This window comes from Perna viridis, chromosome 11, assembly GCF_037379345.1.
Source record: "Perna viridis isolate PV_CMFRI_1.1 ecotype Kerala chromosome 11, ASM3737934v1, whole genome shotgun sequence".
Classification (NCBI taxonomy): domain Eukaryota; kingdom Metazoa; phylum Mollusca; class Bivalvia; order Mytilida; family Mytilidae; genus Perna; species Perna viridis.
In genome coordinates, this window is record NC_142455.1 from 36,192,500 (window position 1) to 36,217,374 (window position 24,875).

At 34.3% G+C, this 24,875-nt stretch overlaps 1 protein-coding gene across 4 annotated transcripts; it reads left to right on the forward strand.

Moving 5' to 3' along the window:
- The first annotated feature begins 792 nt into the window (after positions 1-792).
- LOC148603926 (secernin-3-like) lies at positions 793-22,325 on the forward strand. Of its 4 annotated transcripts, none has more exons than XM_088552168.1 (6): positions 793-894; positions 1,579-1,748; positions 2,585-2,772; positions 3,620-3,819; positions 6,151-6,357; positions 10,330-12,750. In XM_088552168.1, the coding sequence occupies exons 1-6, from the start codon at positions 825-827 to the stop codon at positions 10,833-10,835; spliced, it is 1,341 nt and encodes a 446-aa protein (XP_088408294.1). In that variant the 5' UTR covers positions 793-824; the 3' UTR covers positions 10,836-12,750. The 4 variants fall into 4 exon arrangements, with proteins under 4 accessions (XP_088408294.1, XP_088408293.1, XP_088408295.1 ...); XM_088552167.1 differs by lacking the exons at positions 6,151-6,357; positions 10,330-12,750 and adding exons at positions 20,604-20,804; positions 21,410-22,075 and having other exon boundaries at positions 798-894; XM_088552169.1 differs by lacking the exons at positions 6,151-6,357; positions 10,330-12,750 and adding exons at positions 20,604-20,804; positions 21,410-22,325 and having other exon boundaries at positions 835-976.
- Positions 22,326-24,875: the final 2,550 nt, after the last annotated feature.

Genomic DNA, 24,875 nt, shown 5'->3' on the forward strand with positions numbered 1-24,875 from the left:
ATTTTTTAAAACATAGTTCATTAAAATAGTAATTATGTGTTCCAATAGAGCATGATTCATAACAGTTCCAGTCAGGAACCTAATCTGGAACACTTAGTGTTATATCAATCCGTCTCCTGAAACCATGAATTATATCATTGCAAAGCTCAAGGAGGTACTGCTCATAACGTGCATTGGTTAAGTGTAAAGTTAAGAGGTTGATATTTAATGCTCTAAGTATTTACTCAGGTCATAAGCAATTTCCAAAAGTTGAAGTGCCGAGAAATATTGTGTCCTAAGCGTTTAATATAATGGACAGAAGAGTAAGAAGTGACAAGTTGATTCTATTTCGACACATTGGCATAATGGGGATGGAATAATATTTTTGTCGAATAGATCTTATATAGCTCGCTACACTGAAAAAAGGTCTAGAAGTGCTAAAGATGTTGTTATTAACATCTTATTGTACATAGTTGACTAACAATAAAGGTTGAGATCTTCTTGATAATTTGATTAATTGAAACTGTGAAACTGATCAAAATCAGTTATTAAGATGTATAAAAAATTATAGTTACAAATGTTTAATCAAGATCAGATTTTGAAAATAAAAAAATGAGTTGTTCGAATTTTTAAAGCCATTTATGGCTTTACCTTTCTAGGAGCCAGGTTAAACTTTAAGCATTCTTTCTCTTTTTTCCCCTCTGCACAAGCAAATTAACCACAACCAGCATTTAATTCCCTAATACATTTAGTATATGTTTTCGGATAATCGCTAGTGTCATTTCCGAGTCGGGTTTTATTATAATAAGCGCAGTAATGGTTCCCGGTCAACCTTGGAACTGTTTATGCTTATCTCAAGCGGTGAAAAACCAGTAGAATTAATCAGATTTTGTCATATGCAGTCTGATCTTCCTGGTAATTTTTAATTAGGACGCCGAATGTTACTCATAATAGTTCACATTAAACCCATAAACTGAAGTCATCAAGGATTTACATGGTAATATGTTTTTTTCATCTTGTTATCTTGCTTCATGCCCTCAATTGGCTCAAATGAAGTTGAAAAGGTGCAAACAGTCAGTATCTGCAAGAAAAGGGTGGAGGGTCATGATAGTAATTGTTTTTACAACATGATTTCCGTGTTTTCTTACTCTACATAGGGATAAATAAATATATGTTTATGAACTTTAATATGGAAATTAGTTCAGAACACGAGGCAGGTCTCAATGAATGCATACATATATGATATAATTAATTATGCTATTATATGGCATACTGCTTTACTGATCAGAGATACAGTGACATCTGTTATCAAGTGATTAACTTTCTCTTGTTTAAGTTGTCATTGAAATCTTCAGTAGTTCACTATATGCTAAATCACAAACTCCACATTCAGACTTTGTTCAGTTTGTTTCTTCAAAATGGCAAATTCCTTAAAAAAGGGATACAAACCTTTAAAATTATGAAGTGTACAATTAGCAGCAAATTTAAAAGATTCTGAATAAAAAAAATTAGTATTGTAAGAAGTTGAAGACATCCAGGTGAACTTCATGGTACTTTTGTCAATAATATGACCTGGAATCTGCATCTTTTTTTCTTCAGCTCCATTTATCATGGATAAACCACAGTCATGTGATACTTTTGTTGCTCTACCACCTGCCACTGCTGATGGTTGTATAATCTTTGGGAAAAATTCAGATCGTCCTGATGATGAAGTTCAAGAAGTGGAATATTTCCCAGCCATAGATCATGAACCTGGGTCAAAGGTTATGGTAAGTTCATTATTTCATGCAGATATTAAATTGAGTTTTGTTTCTGTCAATCTGTCTTTATGCCTGCCATCTTATGGTAAGTGAAACTCCTCCTAAACTGTTGGGAAAATTTTGAAGAAATTTTGTTTATCATCATGTGGATGTTCAGGAGGAGATAATCTATTAAGGGTTGTAACTCCTAAACTACTTGAGGGATTTTGGTAGCAGTCATGGCAAAATTTGTCGGACCTTTGGACATGACCGGTACTTTTAGCCACCAGTCCGGTTAAATTTGCGTAATTTCCGGACCAGATTTCCGGTACATTTGTTTTTGTTAGACACGCCTCAACTGGAACTTCTGGTTTAAAGATGGTGTCTGAATCGAGGCAAATTTAAATTGGATCAGAGAAATGATTTCGGTCCAGCAGATTTTGTTAAGTTGACGGGCCAAATGTCCAACAGGTTGAAATGATTTCGCCAGGTCTGTGATAGAATTTGAATGATAAGCTCAACATGATATGTAGATGAGCACTATAGAACATAATTATTATCCAATGATTTTTCTTAAAGAATTCAACATTTGATATTTAACTGCCTTTGAAGGGATGGGGGTATTCTCTTTGTGAGCTTGTTCACAGTATTTTTAGTTAACACTCCTTTTGACAATTACATAGAGCTTATAAGTTCTATGATTTTGTTGTTACCTTTCATTTAGTATTAGAGATCTTTTCCCTTGTTTGACTGCTCTCTTCTTAAGAAAGGCATGAATTTTTAAACTTGCTTAGGATTTTGCTGTCTTTGAAATGGGATGCCTGATGGATACCTGTCTCCATACTGTTATCTACTTTGAATTATAGTGCACATATATTGAGATAGACCAAGTTCCAAAGACCAATGCAGTGATTTTGAGCAAGCCTGCCTGGATGTGGGGAGCTGAAATGGGTGCTAATGAGCATGGTGTGTGTATTGGAAATGAGGCCATATGGAGTAAGATGAACAGTGATGATGATTTGACAGAGAGACTACTCGGCATGGATATGGTTAGGTGAGTAACAGTCATGACAGTGATGGATATTGTATAAAATCAGGCATGATTTCCCCCTACTTTTTTAAAACTGAATTATTGGAGTTTCTTATCCAGTTTGCATAATGTATTGTACTGGTAAATAATTAATAATAGTTAGTGTGAGTTACTTTTATATTTAGTTTATTGTTAACTTGTTTCAGTTGGTTGTTTCCTATAGTTAGGCAAAAAAAAATGTGTTTTATGCTACCAGCAAGAAAAAATAGGGTAGGTAGGGAGGGAAATTATTTTAATTTAAAAAAAACATTTTAAATTGAGTTAATGGGCAAACAATCTTTACTTTAATAGTGCTTGAGCCAAAATGGCCATAAAATGTTTAGCGTAGGTGCAAAAAACTAGGGTAGGTAGGGTAGCAGAAAACAGACATATTATTATTATTATTTTTTGGTCTCACTTTTATCAGTCCTCTATTAATGAATAATTTCCAGAAAAACAACCATACAATATATCTTTGTGTGTGCATGGAAGCTATAATGAAAACTTTAGAAATGACTGAAGTGTTCTAAAATTGACTATAATAATACACGTATTGCATTGTTATCATGCTTCAACACAAAATGAAGGATGCCAATCATTCTGAAATGCATTTTATTTGTTGATGTTGCCAGATAGTTTTTATATAGATGAGAAAAATGTAAACTAACATTTATTTTAGAATCAGAAGAAAAAAAAACCAAGTACAAGAAAGACAGCAAAAAGCCTTTAGACATTTTAAAACCTACTATTACAAGACTGATAATGTCTTTTGAATAAAATTTCACAAAAAATTACTCAACTTAATGTTGTACTTTATTTTTAATAATTTAAGGCTTGTTTTGGAGAGAGTAAAGACAGCTAAAGAAGGTGTAGAATTGCTAGGTGAACTGTTAACTAAGTATGGACAGGGTGGACCATGTTTTGAATCTAAAGTTCCATCAGCATACCAGAACAGTTTTCTATTGGCTGACAGATCTGAAGCTTGGGTTGTTGAGACTGCCGGAAGGCACTGGGCCGCTGAGCATGTTAAAGGTAAGTTGAAAGTGTAGAAGGGATTCAAGAGGATTTTTCTGGAATCTAGATTCAACAATTAAATATCCTAAGAGAGTAAGACAGACATTTTATTATTGTTTTAAAGATTTTTTACTGGAAGTTGTACGTATGGCTTTTTTCAGCTTGTGAGTATAAAAAATTAGCCAGTCATTTTTTTTGCAATGGTTTTTGACTGGTTTCAGCCCAATGACACACTGATGATATTAATGAAGCCTTTTGCTGCTGTGTCCATGTGCATATTAAAATACTCCATTCAACTTGAAATTTGGATACCATTAACTATATTTTTACAATCTCAACTGAAAAAGTTCTTTTTAAAGATATTTTGTGCTAATCATTAAAAAAAAACTTATTTAAAAACTTTTAAGCTTTCAATACTTAAGAAGGAAGTAACACGTTTGGTTGAAATTAGCCCTTATATGAAAGATGTTTGCATCAGCATTAGAAAGTAAAAATTTCCTAGTTTTCCAAATCATTCAAAATCTGGTAGCTGTTAAAGTCACTTGACCTGTTATTATGACAACATCATTGATATTGCTTGTAATTGAGAAAAAAATGTTTAGGGAATTACAACATTACAACTACCTGTTTTATTAATCAGAAGTAGCATTGTGCCAATTGTTCTCCCTTACTGAATTTCTAATGAGGTTTACAGTATACAGAAATCATCATTTCAAGCATATAAGTATTAATGGGTATACAGTGTCACTGAGTTTTCATTATAAAACCTGTGGAAAAGAGGTTTTTTTTGTCTAACTCCATATAATGACTAAATTTTCAGATTTATGATACTAGGCCAAAATTAAAAAGAAGGTGGTTTCCCCTTATTCCACCCATAAAAAATGGCCCTACCCAAATAATTTTATTGCCATTCTATGAAAAGGATTTTTTTTCAAAGCAACTTTTTTCACTTCTTTGAGTTTGATTTTTACAGAATTATATGAACTTTTTGGGAAAAATGTCCCTACCTACCTACCCAAAGCCAGGAGCGAGGGTTAGTCAAGGGGAAACAAACATTATTTGACATATGGCACAAACGTCTTCTGAACAATAACAAAACAAAGAAATATATCTTATATTAAACTTCTTATGCCCCTTGTACTTTATCATAATGGAATTACAGGCTTGCAAGTTTATTTGTTTTTTTTAACTTTGGGTCTGATTGGTGGTGGAAGAAAACAATATATTATTATTTACAATACTCTCATCATCTTGTTCATGATTTGTTTACCTTCCTTTTCCAAGTTATTCATTACATGAGAAAATTTTCCCAGACCCTTTCAGCCCAGTTGCTTTATTGTATTTTAATAATACATGTACATTTAGTTCTATGGATATCTTTTAAAATTTTTGCAGATTTTAATTTTGTTAAAACTCATCACCATGGGAAGTTGTCTTGCTTGATCATATGGAAATTATTAGATAAACCAACTTTAATAGCTTGTGAATAACTGATAGATTTTTTTACCAGTACATTACCTATCTTAACTGACTGACCAGGAAAGAAGTGCTATCTTTTAACTTTCCAGTCAAATTGTTCAACTGAAGTTTATTTCCTAATTTGACTTACAATCTTTGCGTGTCCGACTTTGCATGAATCATCTGTATACTTCAAGTCTTACTTGCATGGAGACATCATGGCTGTTTGGAAATCAGAAGTATGTTCATGGGTAAGTTTAATCTCTCTCTGTTGCCTTTTTAACTTATTCAGAAGCTTTTTAGCTAAAAAAATATTCCATACAAGACAAAATACTTGTTTATGCTAATATTAATATGATGGCCATTTTAATGTATAACTACAAGTTTTAAATACAGGCACTTATAATCCAAATTTAACTTATTGGCATCTCTTATTAAAGAGATTATTTTTGCTTTCTTTGACCAAAAATTAATAAAAAAAAAAGTGTAGCCAGTACCGACTGACTTAAAACACTACCCCTAAAACTTTTACAGATATTTAGCTGTTATAAAGTTTATGTCAATTTGATCTACTTTTACTTACATATGAAATCTTGTTTGGAAAATTAATAGAGTACTGTACTGACCTACTATTTTTCTAAGTATTAAGTGTAGAAGCACGTCTAGGAATCGGGAAAATTTTATTACTGGCCTAATGCTTAGGATCGAAATGAAATAGTTTGTTGATGTACCTCCATCTTTGTTCTAAACTTTAAACTATTGACAATTTACAAATAAATCATTGAAATATAGTGTATAAAAAGTGAAGAGTCAGATTTAAATGTGGCGAGCCATGGTGTCTCCATTTTCTAGTCTAGTCAACTTCTCCATTGGTTTATATACTACTTTCAGAGGGAGTGAGAAATATTTCTAACCAGTTGAGTATTGGTACACGGGTAGACTTGATGTCAAAGGACTTGATAGAGCAGGCAAAGATATTAGGCTTCTATACAGAAACACAAGGAAAATTTAACTTTTGTAAATCATTTTCTGATGATTTGTGTTTGGATGGCAGATTTGTCCACGGGAAAAGAATGTTAAAGGAATTGTCTCAAGAAGGTTTGTATTCACTTCTTTTAGTTTACTTCCTTTAGAATGAGCTACATATGTAGTGTGAAGGTTGGTACTTTCTTCCATGGTTTATCTCCCTTTAGAATGAGCTACACATGTAATGTGGAGGTTGGTACTTTCTTCCATGGTTTATCTCCCTTTAGAATGAGCCTCACATGTAGTGTCAAGGTTGGTACTTTCTTCCATGGTTTATCTCCCTTTAGAATGAGCTACACATGTAATGTGTAGGTTGGTACTTTCTTCCATGGTTTATCTACCTTTAGAATGAGCTACACATGTAATGTGTAGGTTGGTACTTCCTTCCATGGTTTATCTCCCTTTAGAATGAGTTACACATGTAGGTCTCAGTCTTGTATTCTTTGCCCCATAGGCTTCTGTAGTAAACCATAAATTTTCATGATTTTTTAAAAAATAGACAAGGAGGTTCAATCTAACTTTTGACCATGTTTTTCTATGAAGGAAATTTAAAAAATAATTTTTAGGTTCATTCTAGGAAAAAAGGCACAAACTTTGGTACACTCTATTTTTTAGCCATGTTTTGATGTACACCCGCTCAGGAATATGTAATACAAGACTGATACCTGTAGTGTGCAGGTTTGCACTTTCTTCCATGGTTTATCTCCCTTTTGCTTGAGCTACCCAATGAGTTTGTTTGTTTGTTTGTTGGGGTTTAACGTCCGAGCAGCAATATTTCAGCTATATTCAGACAGTGAACATGAAATGGATGATAAAATGAACATGAAATGAAAAAAAAGGATGGGTCACAAGGATAATAGGGTCGACAAATTTTGATTGTCACTGGAAAAAGGGGGATGGGTAAGGTCGGGCAATTTAGCCTCCTGTGGCGGAGCGCAAAGGTTCCTACTCCTATCGAATACCACAGCAGGGTTCTTTAACGTGCGAGGAACGTGGCATCTTTCCCAACACGGTGCACCACTATGGTTTGCGGTCAGGTTTTCCGTATTATAGCCTGACAACCCCAGCATGTAACACGCCAGGGGTACCCCATTCCACCTCCTGGGGCACACATCCCAGTTGCTCTGTGGGCAGAGCGCCTAGCCCCCGTCTAGGTTTCTGAGCACTATTTAGTCGCCTTTTACGACAAGCTTAGTGCTGCTGCAGGCCTATTCTATTAACACCCGGACCTGCTCGGGGCAGCTACCCAATGAGAGTGTGAAACTTTTTATTTTTGGTCCAATTTTGGAATTTATTTTCATTGGATTCTGTATAAAAATACCTGCCTGCATTTTCCAGATATCTTATATGGTTTTTGAGTTTGGGTCGAAGGAGCCACACCCAAAAAAATCTTTTTAATTTTTGGACTGATTTCAAAATTTTTTTTTATACTGGATTTCTGATAAAAATTCCTATCTGCACTTTTCAATCAGATTTGAGATGTCTCTAATGGTTTTGAATTACAAAGTGCCAAAGAGACCACATCGCAAAAAATTGACTTTTTTATTTTTGGTCCAATTTAGAAAATATTTAATTGAATTTCAAATTCATGCTATATTGTGTCCTATATACCTGTTGTTTCCAGAATAAATTGTAAGTCCCTATGGTTCAGTGTGACAAGAATTTGTATTGTGTACACACTTGACCCAAGTGGACAGAATCAGACATGCTGCAGTCACTTTATGCTGTGCTCTGTAAAGCTTTTTATTGTATCTTACCTAGAAAATTCATCTAAACACAGCCAATACCCTATGGGAAATCTGAGTATTTGAGAGTTGTGCAAAGCTCGTCTTAATGAGGTTTTAAGTGTACCTGAAACATTCTTGTTCCCAATCATTTTCACAAAAAACTTTTGGTAGCAGTACTTCAGAAACTGTGACAAAAGCACAGATATGTCTTGTAGTAGAAGTAATTAGGACCCCACAACAAAAGTGGTGGTTGCCCTTCAATGATCACTATGTGCATGTGTCATTCTGTCTGTGTCCATACTTTACAAACCTGTGTCCAGGCTGTAATTTTTTTTGTCTTTTGATGTAGGCTTTTGATATTTGGCATGTCAGTAAATTACCTAAAGACAGTGTGTCGGGTTCCATGGATAGTGGCCTATGACCTTGAAATTTGACCTCAAGGTCAAATTCCTGTTTTTTAGTGAAAAACTCATGTCCTGCTGTAACTTTTTTGTCTTTCAATGTAGGCTTTTGATATATGGCATGCTCAAAGATTACCTAAATCCATTTCATGTATATGGCTTAATGGGAAAGGCAGACCCACAGAGATGGATTCTATCTTGATGATTTCTATAAAGTTCTAACATATTCAGCTCTATATATGATGGCCTCTGTGAGTTATGGCCAACTTGTGGGTGTGGTCATCCATAATATGAGTGATTCTGGATGTGCTCATCCCTAATGTGGGAGATGGTGGGTGTGCTAATCCCTAATGTGGTACATTGTGGATGTGCTCATCTTTAATGTGGGAGTTAGTGGATGTGCTCATCCCTAATCTGGGAGATAGTGGATGTGCTCATCCCTAATGTGGGCAATAGTGGATGTGCTCATCCCTAATGTGGGCAATAGTGGATGTGCTTATCATAATATGGGACATTGTGGATGTGCTCATCTCTAATGTGGGAGTTAGTGGATGTGCTCATCCCTAATGTGGGCGATAGTGTACATGCTCATCCCTTATGTGGTAGATAGTGGGTGCTCAACCTAAGTCCAGAAGGATGTGGTTGTGCTCACTCAAAGTGTGGGAAGTTGTGGGTAACATCCACTACTGAATCATACCAAATCCTTTGGCATTGGAAGTCCTTGCTCCATCTCTATGTCTTGTAATAGACAGAGTGACTCTAGTTTGACTAAGTAATGTGTCCAAGTGTGGTAACAACAGGTGGGCTCAGAGTCTGAGTAATGTGTCCCAGTGTGGTGACAACAGGTGGGCTCTGAGTCTGAGTAATGTGTCCCAGTGTGGTGACAACAGGTTGGCTCAGAGTCTGAGTAATGTGTCCAAGTGTGGTGACAACAGGTTGGCTCAGAGTCTGAGTAATGTGTCCAAGTGTGGTGACAACAGGTGGGCTCAGAGTCTGAGTAATGTGTCCAAGTGTGGTGACAACAGGTGGGCTCAGAGTCTGAGTAATGTGTCCCAGTGTGGTGACAACAGGTGGGCTCAGAGTCTGAGTAATGTGTCCCAGTGTGGTGACAACAGGTGGGCTCAGAGTCTGATTAATGTGTCCAAGTGTGGTGACAACAGGTGGGCTCAGAGTCTGAGTAATGTGTCCCAGTGTGGTGACAACAGGTGGGCTCAGAGTCTGAGTAATGTGTCCAAGTGTGGTGACAACAGGTTGGCTCAGAGTCTGAGTAATGTGTCCCAGTGTGGTGACAACATGTTAGCTCATATTCTGAGTACTTTGTCAGAGTCTGGTGACAACAGGTTGGCTCAGAGTCTGAGTAATGTGTCCTAAATACCTATCTGAGGAGTGCTGTTTCTGTGAACCAGCATATAACATACTCAGGGTGTCAACTAGTGCTGCTCAACGTGTCAGACTTGTGTACAACCTGCTCAGAATGTCACACTAGTGTATAATCTGCTCATTGTGTAAGACAAGTATATAAGCTGCTCAATGTGTCAGACTAGCATGATCTGTTTGATTGTTCAAACATTCCTATCATTAAATTCATAAAAAAAACTGTTTTTTTTATGTTGAACAACAATCTATCAAATCAGTTGTACACATAAAATAAGTCACATCAATTTTTTACTAGGAATAATTGAACATCACACTTACAATTATATGTAAAAGTGTTGCCTTGTATAAAATTGTTAAAATTCAAATATATTATAAAAATTTTGCCTGTGAAGACAGGTGACAGAAAATAATAATTGTTTACAAAAAAAAAAAAACACTAAAAATAAACAAAACCAATGTAGAATAGATATAGGAATAGATATGAATATACACATGTAAAGCACAAGATTCATTAGTATACATCATATTATTTTTTGTAGGAAAATTTTCCTGGTTAGATATGGCCAACATACTGAGAGATGAGGACAGTGGTATTTGTATGACTGGAGGTTACGAATCAACAGGAAGTCAGATTTCTATTCTTCAGCCTTTGAGCTCCAAGTTACCCTCGGTTCACTGGTTTACAGGGACACCAAACCCAAAAAACAGTATATTTAAGCCTTTTGTTTTCACACCAGATGTTGACACTGGGAGTTTATGCATTTCTCCAAAGTTTGGAGATGGTGATCCTAGGGTTGTCAAACCACGCTTCCGACATGATGTTGATAGAAGACACAAGTTATATATAGCACACCAGAACTTCTTCTCAGTGGCAAAAAAGAAATTCAAACACGGGATAAAACCGCCATGCAATATTCATGAGTTTGAGGACAAAATTTTCAATGATATGGAAGTACTCCTTCAGGATAACAATACTAAAGCATTATCAACAGTATTTAAAAACTTGTGTGAACAAGAATATGAGTTTTACTGCAATATGGAATGATTCATGTTCAACTGATGCCAAACTGTTTAAAACTATTGCATTTTTATACTTAGCCTTTTTAGATAATGATTTATTTATATTTAGCATTATATACCAATGATAAGCTGTTAGGAACCAGTTATACTGCTAAGACAGAAGATCTTGCTACATGTACACATTTAAAACTTGGAATTTAAGTTAGTAACCCAGACCATTTCTGTTAAATACTCACTATTTTCAACTAAATTCTACCCAAAAGTTTGGTAGCCCAGCTCAAAATCTGGTAGTTATCAGGTGACTGTTAATTTTTACCCCTACTATGTGTAAGTAGGCTATGGGACTTCTCCAGTCTAGATACATGTAGATCAAATTCTGTTATCTCTCTTGATTTGAAAAAATCAGTTTTTAGTGGAGTCCGAGTTGCTCATTTGCTTTTGTTACTTTGTATGTATGATTTTAGTTACTTTATGTTCTTTGTTGTATATGTCTGTTTTCCAAGTCTGGTCTTTGTCCCTGGATTACATTCTTTTGATTATTGCTATAGCCTTGGATCCCTTGAACCCATCAGTGTCATGTGATATGCAGTTTCTATCATTTTAATGCTTTAAATTCCTATTTTTTTTCAACAAGGATTATCTCCCCTAATTATATATGATGTGTATTTGTATAATGTCATCAACTGTTAATAATCCAAAATTCTGTCAACAAAAAAATTAATCCAATTAACATCCACAAATAAACAACTCATTAGTAAGATTATTAAACTTAGAAAAAATTGTGATGGTTAACTTGGTTAAAAACAAGACATTGTGATGGTTATCTTGGTTAAAAACAAGACATTGTGATGGTTAACTTGGTTAAAAACAAGAAATTTATAGCTTATTCCTATGTTTATTCTTTTGTAGCACTTTGGGTCTTAATTTTTCTTTATCGTGTATAAATAATACATTTAATATCTTTTGTACACTTCAGATTTTGAAAACTCAGTTTGAACAAATTCTAAAAATGAATCTTGAAAATAACCTATGTTAAATGAATATTTAATGAACATTTTGAACTTGATTTCAGTATTGCTGTCTTCCTTGTAACAGTTTATATTTTATCATACACATATTGTGATTCTACTTGGATTTATATTTCTGTCATAAAAATAAGTAGATCATCCATTTGTCTGATTTTTCAATTTTTGTTGAAGTTCTATAAATAGTTTAAATCTATTTTTAACTGAAATTTGAATGCAGCTGACTTTCTATAGACATATTATATCCATCACTAAAATGCTTTGATGAATTTTGATAATTTTATAATCATAGATGGCAGCACTTATTTCATTTTCATTTTCATTATATTTATTTTTTTTTTCATTTCTGAGTTATTTGGCTTCTAACACAAAAAGGAAAAGTCGTGGTAAATTCTCTAGTGATGCAGTCATGGTCGAATTCAGAAATAAATCATGGTAACTCCATTTTATCATTGTTTTACCATGGACTGGCCATTTATGTTGCATTGTTTTACCCCGGCTGACCATTTATGTCGCATTGTTTTACCCCGGCTGGCCATTTATGTCGCATTGTTTTACCCCGCCTGGCCATTTATGTCGCATTGTTTTACCCCATCTGGCCATTTATATCGCATTGTTTTACCCCTAGTTAAACGATGAAGAATGGAGTTTCAGTGATTTATTTCGATTCGTATATGATTAGTTTCTTCTTATTTGTAAATAGATGCAGCCTATGAGTTGCACGAAATGTTGGTCATGCGTTTTTGACATTTTTACCATTGCTGTAGTGTAAAGAGCTTTGAAGTAGGTCATATTTTAGAATTCTCTTGTGATGCAGTCAAATTTGATATTTACTGAACATACCCCTTTGTCCAAAATTAACTTTTTGTTGCCCTGTTAATGTTTTAAAGAAAAAAATAAAAATAACCAAAATGATCTCTGTCTTAGAAATAATATCAAGGAAAATGGAAGGAGCTTACTTACTATACTGTAGTAAATCTATGATGTAAAGAACAATTGGGCTGTTGACTGCAGCTTTTACTTACCTGACTGTAGTAAATCTGTAATGTACAGAACAATTGGGCCGTTGACTGCTGCTCATAATTACCATACTGTAGTAAATCTATCATGTACAGAACAACTGGGCCGTTGACTGCTGCTTTTACCTACCATACCGTAATAAATCTATGATGTAAAGAACAATTGGGCGGTTGATTGCTGCTTTTACTCCGTTTTGTCATCAGTTCTGTTCATTTTTTTTATTTGTTTTCCATATGGAACTTAATTCATATTTCTGTGCTTTCTTTTGATTACCGCTATAACCTTAGTTCCCTTGATTATTCTTTCTACTGGACAGAATAACATCACGTTGTTTCCAGTTTTAAGATCACCCCTACTTAACCTCAATAACATTTTTTTTTATATCTGTTATTAATGAAGGCTTTCATTACCTCACAAATGAATTTGCAAATGTATGTTGTTATGATGGTGTACGTCCGCCTGTATATAGTTACGACAGTGCCTTTCCGCCCGACCTTCCTTATCACGAAGAAACTTGTAAACACGGTAAAATCAACACCCATGGATAAATTTTGACGAAATTGAGTACACACTTGTGCCAAAGGATAATTTAGGGGCTTATTAATTATCAGGGTCATTGGTCAAATTTCAGGTCCATGTATTCATTTTTACACATCGAGGGAATGTCCTCTGTTTCTTTACAAGAAATTCCTGAGTATTACCTTTAGTTGACTTCGTCTTGCATGACTTTCCCTCGTGTAAACAAATTGAGAGAAATAATAAATGTAATTAAGATTATATCAGTTGAGTGAAGATGGAGATGTTCTCTACCCGTTGGCTCTAGTCCTTTACCGATGTTAAGTGATTAATATAATGTATTGTTGATAATTGTCGCGCCCTGTCTATCTATCTTCCTTGTTCAATCCATTTAAGTGTCATTACCAGTATTGAATATTTATGCATTTTATACCTAGAGTTTATACTACAGTTATGTAGCATGGTTGAAATTTATACAAAATATAATTGTAGACAATCGCTATAACACAAGTACAGGATATATTAGTATAGAAGTTGTTTAACCATCGTACAATTGAAACAAAAATGAAAGTTTTTTTCCGTAAGTGACTTTTTGTCCAAATTTATTTGAGGACAGTTTTCAAGCTTCAAGCAGAACAGTACGATTACCCTGTGTTTGGGAAAATTTGATAAAATGGGTGAAATAATGATATTAGTAACTGGTCCTTAAATAATGACGAGATAATTTGTTACCAATGTATATTGTTTCCACACCCCTGCCTCTGTGGGTATTATTATTAAAGAGGCGTTAGTGAATGAAATTGCCTGTCAGCTTGTCACACCTATTAATCGGATTCAGACATTTTGTTTAAATATCATAATCATCTTTTATTTTGAAGTAATTGAAATATTAGAACATTACCGTCCGTCAATCCCTGTTCTTTAACACTCTGGGTCATTACCCCATAAAGGGTTTTAACTACGCCTAATACATGCTTACTTATTAGAAAAATCTGAAACCTACAGAATTACCAGTATACAGGTCAAAGGTTAAGGTCACAGTTTTTTTTTATACGATTAGGGGATGCTAACAGTTTCTGTTGCCCTTGTTTTAGTTTGCGGTGTCTACCGTAATGACAGCTGTATGGCACGCGAAATTAACCAAAACTCTGTTATCTATGGGTTAACAGGTTGTAACTCTCAATATCACCTGTGATCGATAATTAAATTCCGCTATCTATGGGTTATATTAGCAACCTCTTAACCCATAGATAACGCTTGCTAACCCATAGATAACAGAAAATTAATTATCATTACCGTTTGCTATTGATAATTAATTCGCTTTAATTCATTTGAAACCCTGTTAAATATGAATTAATTTACGAAATTCGCGGTATCTATGGGTTAGCAAGTGTTAACTATAGAATCCGAAGCTAATTCATAGATAACCCAATTAATTCATTGATAACACTTTGTACACTAGATTTTTTGATTCGATGCCCACCAATGCTCCAACAGATAGTTTGATTATATATAATACTAGAACAGCACCTCCTTAGCCCAGTTGATAATTTCCATCTATCTTTATATATGCAACTTTAAAATGTCATTTGTCATCGGAATTCACAGTGCTACTTTGAAAATTACTTTTTGAACATGTAAAGTAATGGAAACGTTAGAAGAGGTAAGTGAGACCAGAATTATAGTGTTGGTTCAATATGATCAATTACTGGTACATGTGGTGACTAAATATCCAACAAAATTTGAACAAAATCCCTTCAGAAGTTACTGAGGAATTGTATCCACTAAGTGTTTCTATATGAAGTATGTACATACTAAACAAAGTCCAACAACTCCTGTAAAATTTGTAAAATAACAAGAGGCTCCCAGGAGCCTGAATCACTCACCTGTTTAAATTTTTGCCTTTCAAGGGCAATAACTTTAACAAGAAGTTGTCCAACAATTTTGACTCCATAAAACTTTGGTAGGACTTGTCATGAGGATCATTTCATCAATCAAAAGTTTCATACTATCTATTAGTCAAGATATTGACTGAAAACTGCAAAAAACGTGATTTTTTGCCTTTCAAGGGCAATAACACTTATATGGAGTCATCTGACAGACAACTGTGATCCCTGGTGACTTTTGTAGGCCTTATAATAAGAATCATTTAAGCAAATGAAAGTTTCATTATATCTATCATAGTTTTCAAGATATAGGCTGAAAACTAAAAAAAAAAAGTCATTTTTCACCTCTCAAGGGCAATGACCCTTACATGGAATAGTCTGACAACTTTGATCCCTGGAGACTTGTAGGCCTTATAATAAGAATCATTTCAGCAAATGAAAGTTTCATTCTATCTATCATAGGTTTTAAGATATAGGCTGAAAACTTAAAAAAAAGTCAATAAGGGCAATAACTCCAACATGGGTTAACCGATTTTCACCCCAATTTGACCACAGATAGATCTTATCATGTTGAATACTTACACCTGTGTCAGAATTAAGCTAAACCCAACGGTTTTGGAGATATATGCAAAAATCTGCTGTCTTACCCCTATGTTCTATTTTAGTAATCTGAACACAATCTAATGAACTGTTTCCAAGGAGTTTAATCCAGTGTGACAGAAGGACTGACAGACGGACACCTCAGTATTTCTTTGTCCCATTCCGCATTGTGGCATGTGACAAAACAATATTCTTCAACAGAACATTAAGCAACTGACAGTGTTTCATACCCTAAACTGCCTAAAGCAGAAAGTGTCTAAGTCCATGAACTACATATATTCATGTATCCAAAATTGCCATTTGAGATGAAATAAAAAAACACATTATGAACAAAATGATTATCTGTTATTTTCTCTACACTTTGATTTAGAGAAAGTAGGTGGTTCATATTGTATTTTCACCAAAACTTTTTGAAATTTTTAGATTTTGATACCTGTAACAAGGGAAAGATGTTAAAAAAAGTACTAACTTCATTAATGATGCTGACAATTGTAGTTGTGTGCTCCTGGCTTATGTCACTAAATCATCTCCCTGAACTTTTTCTACACTTCACAGCCTTCATCCTGAAAGTTGAACAAGGATTTGAGATGAACAGTTCCTTCATGTACAATTTGACTATTTGCACAATCAGAATCATGGAAAATAAACAAAATTTTCCACATCATCCTGGACCATTGAATTACAATTTCATTGAAATGCACTGAAAATGAAGATGTCAAGGGCAGATAACTCAGTCAAAATCCTCAACTTTCCAAGATTCTGTTGAAAAATTTCTGAGCAAATCCAATGATGCAGAGACCAAATAATGATCTTTTCAAATAAAGAAAGGTGGAGGACATTTTCCATAATAATTAAAAACAAAGTACTCTTTTCACAAGTCAAATAAGGAGAAAAGATTTGGTGCAAACAGGAATAGGGAGCAAACAAACAACCCTCATTACGAAAAATACCACAATGCTTTATTATTTTTTAAGTATAGGCATGAAAATCATTTAACCAAAGATTTGTTTGATATACAGCCCCAAAGCCAGGTCATGCTAAGTAAAAAGCAAGTGGGAATGTCTGGGGTGAAAAACCAAACCATCCACAAAACTCTATCTTTAATGCCTGCTTCTTTAAAGACTTATCTATATTCAGATCCCTCGTTCATCCTGCTAAAATTGGGACATCATTTTTGTTAGGATTTTATTTTGATTATTTACAAAATTCTATCCCGCTATTTCATTGACTCCCTTCACTCGGCATTAAACCCATAACCTGAAATCCTGGATCTGCCCTAGCATTGTTGTTACCATCATCTTTGGGATAGAGGTAGTCCGAATTTCCTCTGACCCTGCAACCCTCCTCTTTTTTTTTTGGATATCAATATCCAAATAAAAAAGAGGAGGGTTGCAGGGTCAGAGGAAATTCGGACTAGGATAGAGGTTACCACCACAAGTCTTGTTACAGTTCTATCGATGTATATATGCCTCTTATGCTACATGCATACCAGTTTTCTATTTAATTTTGAACAATGTTTCAAAGAAGTTATGGAATAAGAACTACTTATTTTGTTTACAAATCAGAAGTAATTGAATAACAACTAACAAACTGGGTCCAGACAAGACATGAAATATTTCAAAAAATAAAAAAAAAGTGGAGAGTCAGGGCTAGGGCGAGCATGAAAATTGGATCCATCTGGTCTGAGAATCTAGGAGTTTTTCATTCATGGTAGCAAATTTAATATTGTGGCCTATGTTCTAGTCGGCCAATGTCAATATTTCAAGTGAAAAGTCATGGTGTTTATTCCAATGTATTTATGATCGTAATGTATAAGCTTTGTGGTTTATTTTTAAAAATCTACATTGCTTTTATATCGTGTTTACACTGCTCTGACGCCCCGGACAGTTTTTAGTATGACCGCTCTATTCGATAAGGAAACACTACTAATCTGACAAAAGACAAAAAGAAAATAATTTCGATAAAGCTTTGTACTCTGCAGGCGCCGATCCAAGGACTGGCGTGGCGGGCTTACGACCCCTCTAATCGGTAAAAAAAAATATCACCTCAAGTTTCACCCCATAATATTTCTTGCCTTGCTTTGCACGGCATTTAATTCAATTAACGCCCCCTAAACTCAAATCCTGGATCCGACTCTGCTCTGTACTCGTTATCTCAAACCTACATGGTCTACGCCAATCTAGGTCTCAGAATCGTATTAATTTTCCCATAGACTTCTATAGTGAAGTGCATATTTTTAGGATTTTTTAAAAAATATGTAAATTGATTCAATAAAACTTTCACTTATGTAGCATTTCTAAGGACATGTGAAAAAATAATTTCCCGCAAAGAAAATAGGGTGAGTCCACGAAGATCGGACAGAAAAGTAGTCTCGAACTATAAATAGCCACTTTCCCTACTTTCACTTTCGTTTTGCACTCACCAAACCAACCTTTTCAGTGGAACATTTTTATGATATTATGTTAGATTTTCTTTTAAAAAAGTTCTTCATCTTACAGTGTGATGTTTGCTCTATTTTATGTCATTGTTCATATCTTTTGACAAAATATTAGTTTGTAGAGAGGCAAAAAGAAAATGCACTATATAGCATCCATGTTTTGACGTACACCTGCTCAGAGATGTGCAATACGATACTGGCACCACTAGAACTCATCAGCGATGTGCGAAAAAAACTGGGAACTTAAACACGTATTTATTGGTCAAGGTTCAGGAACAAGATGACTCGGCCCTGAGACAAGTCGGCCTAAATTTATAAAGTACTTTACCAAGTCTTCGTTTCCTAGAACACAAGAAACTTACCGGTATTCTCTCCAGCTATAATTTCCCACAAAACGGGGCAGTGTATAGTGCAACAACTCAGAATAACATGGTAGATTTACATGTTTCTAGTGGCAAAACATGTAAAAAAAATAACGATCATATATTTTATTTCATATATCAAATGAACATTCAAAGCGTGCTAAGATTTTTCTGCTCAAAAAACGGGACCGACGAAGCAAGCGATAATAAATACTTCAAGTTCAGCACTCCGAATATAGATGTAACACCGGATTTGATTGGTCAAAGTGTTATCAATGAATTAATTGCGGTATCTATGACGGTATCCTCTAGTTAACACTTGCTAACCCATAGATAACGCTAATCTCGTAAATTAACTCACATATAACAGTGTTTTAAATGTATTAAATCGAATTAATTATCAATAGCAAACGGTAATGATAATTGATTTTCCGTTATCAATGGGTTAGCTAGCGTTATCTACTGGTTAGCGAACGTTATCTATGGGTTAATGGGTTAATAGGTTGCTAACCCATAGATAGCGGAATTTAATTATCGATCACAGGTGATATTGATAGTCACAGTCAGTTAACCCATAGATAACGGGGTTTTGGTTAATTTCGCGTGCCATACAGCTGTATCTTCACAAATAAATGGTGGTTCTTAAGGGTGTTTAAAGTCCCAAAATTTCCACCTCTGTGTTATCATTATGTTTTTATAATTTTGAACAAAACTTTGACAGATAGAAGCAAATGATAACCCGGACCTCCACTTTTTGAAACCCGTCCTTTTCCACCCTTACAAGTATAGTGCAATGAATAACTCTTCTCGGGTACGTTACAGACATGACTCTAAGCCACACCCCATTGCAGAACAATTAATTGCACAATCAGCCACGAAAAAAGATAATTCAAAATGTGTGCAGTTTTTAGAGTATCAAGTTTGATTTTTAGCACAATTCAATTTTAGTTGAATGAAATTGTTTGATGTTCTCACGTTATCATCTGGAAATAAAAAGAAATTGAGGAATGAATAAAACAGCATCAAAACTCGAAGTGGTCTGTGAAACAAAACCAGATTTAAATGTCCCTATTGAAGTACAATGTATTCTAATTGAAAACAAGATTAAAATATTTTTTTGACTGACTACCAAATGATGCTGTGTACTCATCACCAAAAACAAAACAGTAAAAGAAACAAGATGAGTAATGGTTTAACATACGTTCTTACCTTGATTGATAAAAAGTCCAGATTTTCAAATCCGTGTCAGCCATAAAAGTGAAATGTATGCTTGCATTCTATGAGAAGACCACCTATCGAATCATTGGTCATTTTTAGTGATCTTCAGATTCTACGGTTTATTTCAAAATTAAAGCTTTTGTTCTGTTGGTTTTAACACAACTCATAATTTGGATGACCAAGGCAATGTAGTTTTTAATTTCTAACGTTTTACTTGGTATTTGAATAAGTTTCTTGTATTAATCCACTGTTATATTTACATACCAAGATTATCAGAAATGATTTTGGGTGAACGCTAATTTAAAATACCAATTCTTACTAATTTGCTCTTGAATTTTATCATTTTATATTCATGGATGCTATGTAATATTTTTTTGTGACTGCAACATCACAAAATGATTAAATGTGTATGCTTTTGTTTAGTTCTAGTTGTTATAATATATATCTGAATTGTTGGCAAAATATGATGCAAGATTTCGTATCTTTGATGTGTGTTTTTCCGTTGGAATCGTTCTTCTTGGTACTTACTCAAGTTTCATCTCTATTCTTTGATTGGTATCACTAAAATCAGAGATGAAATTATTATGCAATAATTAATCTCTCTGTATGAACGTCTTGGATAGGATATTCCAAGTCTCCCTCTTGCCCCCCTGGCTCTTGGTTTCTGAAGACTAACTTTAAAAGAAAGTTTAATTGATTTTTTTTTTAAATTCTTAAATTTGATTTCAGAGGGAGTTAGAAACATATCCAACATGGTTACTATAGGAACCAAGATAGACCTCATGTCACCGAATCTGATGGAGGAGGCACGATCTCTTGGATATTACAGTGATGGCGAGTTTAGTTTTTCAGAGGTGTTTGCAAAGGATACTAAACCAATTAACCGGTTTGTAAATGGGAAAAGACTGCTTGAAGAATACTCAAAAGAAGGTAAACTAATACAAAAAAGTTTGTGACTATTGTTGAAATGTGTTAAATTATATACGCTACAAGACTTTTTTATGACCCAATCACTAATCAGATATGATAATCGAAATTTTATTTAGTACGCTTAATATTTGTAAAAAAAAAAGGACAAAATAGATCTAAGCACATTTTATTCAATTTCAAAACTATCAATCAGAGTGAATTTCCAGATTACGTTTCAGGATTATCGAAACTTTTCTTAAATGGTAGGGCACATGCTGTGCTCATGGCACAGATGTATTGAATGTGTTCTAATACAATTATTACAGTTTTTTGGAACTTTGTTTTAGCATGCATGTTTTATGAACACAGATAATAAGATACATGACAATAATATAAAAAAAATAAAAAGTACCCAAGTGCCATGAATCGATCTTTTTAAGAGTTTCCGGCACATTTATGAGCTGTTTTAAAAGAAGATGTTTGTTTTATTACAAACGTCTTTGTGTTGAATAGATTGAGGTCAAGGCACTAATTATTGCAAGAAATTCCCTAATATCAACCTTTGTAAACCATTTTGTAATGCTGGCGATGTGAAAATAGATTAAAAACTTATTTTATTTCTGAAGGACAATTTGGTATGAGGGATATGGCAAGAATTTTACGAGATGAGAAAAATGAGATTTGTAGACTTGGTGGTGGTGGTCTAAGTCTCTCGACCGGAAGTCAGATTTCTGTTATCCCATCTGGTACCTCTACATCTCCACCGCTGCACTGGTTTACAGCAACACCAAATCCAAATACCAGCATATACAAACCGTTTATATTTTGTCCGAATGTTGACCTTGGGGATCTGACCATTTCCCCGAAGTTTGGATCGGAGGATCCTGTTCAAGTGCAGCCTCGATTTGAGACAACTGTTGATAGACGCCATTCTCTGTACAAAGGCCACGAAAACTTTATGAATATGCTTGAAAATGAGAATCCGATGGGACAAATGGTTTCACAAAATCTCAAGGAATTAGAGGATAAATGTATTGAAGATATGATGGAAATGTTGCACAGTTTCGATGAAAATAGCTATAAGAAAGTATATGAGATTTTTAAGCATATGTGTAATATTGAAATGAACTTTTACAAAATAGGATAATAAAATTTGGACTTCTCGGAACTTTAGAACATTTATTAGAACTAAGTGTGCACTTGTGAACAATGTTTTTAATTACAGTATCACATTAACAATGGTGATTAGATACCTTCTACTTCTGCAACGGTTTTACCGAATACAGTTACTAAATAAAACTGCTTATTTGTCTGGAAAACTGTGAAAATGAAATCGTAGGCATTGATATGCTTTCACTCCACATTTTTTATGCTATGCATATGATTTGATGTTGTTGCTTTTGTATCAGTTGAATGTTGACAAGAAAACAAATAACAAAAAAAAGTGTATGCAGGAACTGATTCCTCAGAATGGGGTTGTGCAATAGTACTGACTTTACACTGTATTTGTTTATTGCTTGAATTAAAAATACTTATACTCTCTTTTCTTACATATATGCACGTGAAAAGAATTGCTTTGTGTCTGTGCCATATTGCTACATTGTGATAATCATTTTCGTATTGTGAAGTACACGTAATACTAGCTTTGTAACCATTTTTTACAATTTAACCTACCAAAATTGATTCCTGAATGACTATTAAACTAACACACTACATGTATATAGAGAGGATTTAGGTGTACTAATGTACCATATCTGTAGTCAACACTTGTCTGATGTTGGGGAGTAAATAGAATAAAAGGCGCGAATTTGGTTATTTTCACACTTCTAAAATACCTGAATAGTTGATCGGTTATTGCCATGCCTATGATCTGTACACGAACCAACCATGGTCAAATAAGCTTCTACGGCAGGTTCAGCCTTTGTTGAAATCATCACCATGTCATCACTATATACGGGTTGATATCATCACTGTGTACAGGTTGATATCACTACGTACAGATTGATATCTTCATTATGTACAGTTTGATATCATAACTAAGTACAGGTTGATATCATTACGTACAGATTGATATCTTCATAATGTACAGGTTGATATCATAACTAAGTACAAATTGATATCATTACGTACAGATTGATATCTTCATAATGTACAGGTTGATATCATAACTAAGTACAGGTTGATATCATTACGTACAGAGACTGATATCTTCATTATGTACAGGTTGATATTATAACTAAGTACAGGTTGATATCATCGCTATGCACGGGTTGGTATCATCACCATGTACATTTTGATATCTTTAAATTATATTCCACGTTTCCACTGGCCTTTCTTTAAATAAATTACATACTTTTCTTTGATACATCATAATCCTACTTTAGGAGGAAATCACTCCGGATTGAATCATGGGGTGATTATTAACAGTTTTCTGTGTAAATTCTATGTGAAAAGACATATTTCGTTGCTAAGGGGTTGCCATGAAAACAAAATAGTTGTGGAAAAATACTTCTGTAATTTTATTTCTGGACCTGAAGGGAACATGCTGTAAGAGTAATCAAAAGAATGCAATCCAGGGACAAAATCCAGACATGGAAAACAGACATACACAACGAAGAACATAAAGTAACTAAAATAATACATACAAAGTAACAAAAGCAAACGAGCAACTCGGACTCCACTAAAAATTGGGAGCATGGACCAGGTGCACCGGTAGGGTAAGCTTCCTCTGCTTTTCTAGAAACACCCGCAAAAAAGGTATGTTAATCTGGGTACCTTCATGAATCACCTTCTTTCTGATTTTTAGGTGAACTGCTACTTAATTGCACAAATAATATGATAATTGATATAATGTCATATCCAATATATATAGGAAGAGGTTATATGTCTCTTCCCCATCACACCCTATAGTGAGAGAGGGGGGAAAAAGCAAGGATATTGATAACATAAGTTATACTACAGATGATTATACGACTGTGAAAAGGAACATGGAGCTGTTTCGTAGTCGGTCTTATGATTAATTCCACTTTGTTTTTCGATTTCACGGCAGTGATTGAACGCAGCTCTCAATACCTGTCTACTACAATCATTTTTCTCCTTATACCAGACCAGTGTGAAGCTAGCCGTCAATACCAGCCTGCATGGAAGCTAGCCGTGAATAATATTCATGGATATTCATAAGATTGGGATGCGTTCAAACAAAATTTTTAAAAATTTGAAATACGCGAATCGATTCGCTATCCTTAGTATTTTACGTGCAGAAAATAAGAATAATGATAGAGCATAAGTGCAAGTCTGTATACTATGGCGTAAATTTGTAATGATGTTACTGAATATGAAAAATAAGTTAAATGTAATAAACTAAGGTATGGAATAAGCAGGAGGGGTGGATCTAGGATTTCAGGGGCGTAAATAGAATGCTAAGAAAATTATTACGGTTAGAGTTTATAAAAAGTCACATTGACACTGGGAATTATGATAATTTCGCTTTTTGTCTCCCTTGAAGGTCATTTTGCTAATAGAAAAAACTCTGTCACTAATACTAAACTTCAAAATGTCTTATAAAACTTTTAAAAGAGAAATAATTACTTTTCAATAATCAAGTATACCATGTGAAATTTGCCGGAATTTTGAATTCTTTGGAAGATTTAAATTTTTCATCCACTTCACTGTTCAAAATGGTTGTATTAATAAGTATTCATTCTTGCAACGATATGGCTAGAAATCCTCGAGTATAACCTGTGTAAAATAATGCATAAAGTTCTGTGGAAATAAATCTTGCCTGATTTAAAAGTAGTTCGTATTAAAGGTGTTGGTACTTAATTTCAAAGTTTACAAACCTATTTGTCTTTGAACATTCCCCACGGGCTTGAAACAGGAGATAGGGTAAATAGTACCAACGTTTTAAATAGTATTTGGTGTTATTTGAATAAAAAAAGTCAGTGAATTAAAGTTATGAAACAAAAAGTTACATGTACTTGTTACATATAAGGCAACTCTTTGATTTCAATAATACAAGGCATATGAAACTGCATGGTAACTATTTCAATACGTTGGAATGTACAGAAACGTCAACAATTAGAGATTGTACCA

Bases quoted from the DNA above. Each gene is read 5' to 3' on its own strand.
- LOC148603926 (XM_088552167.1), top strand. From the start codon at position 825: ATGCTTATCTCAAGCGGTGAAAAACCAGTAGAATTAATCAGATTTTGT. The intron at 2,773-3,619 runs GTGAGTAACAGT...TAATAATTTAAG, and splicing joins CTCGGCATGGATATGGTTAG to GCTTGTTTTGGAGAGAGTAA. The intron at 20,805-21,409 runs GTAAACTAATAC...TTATTTCTGAAG, and splicing joins TGAAGAATACTCAAAAGAAG to GACAATTTGGTATGAGGGAT.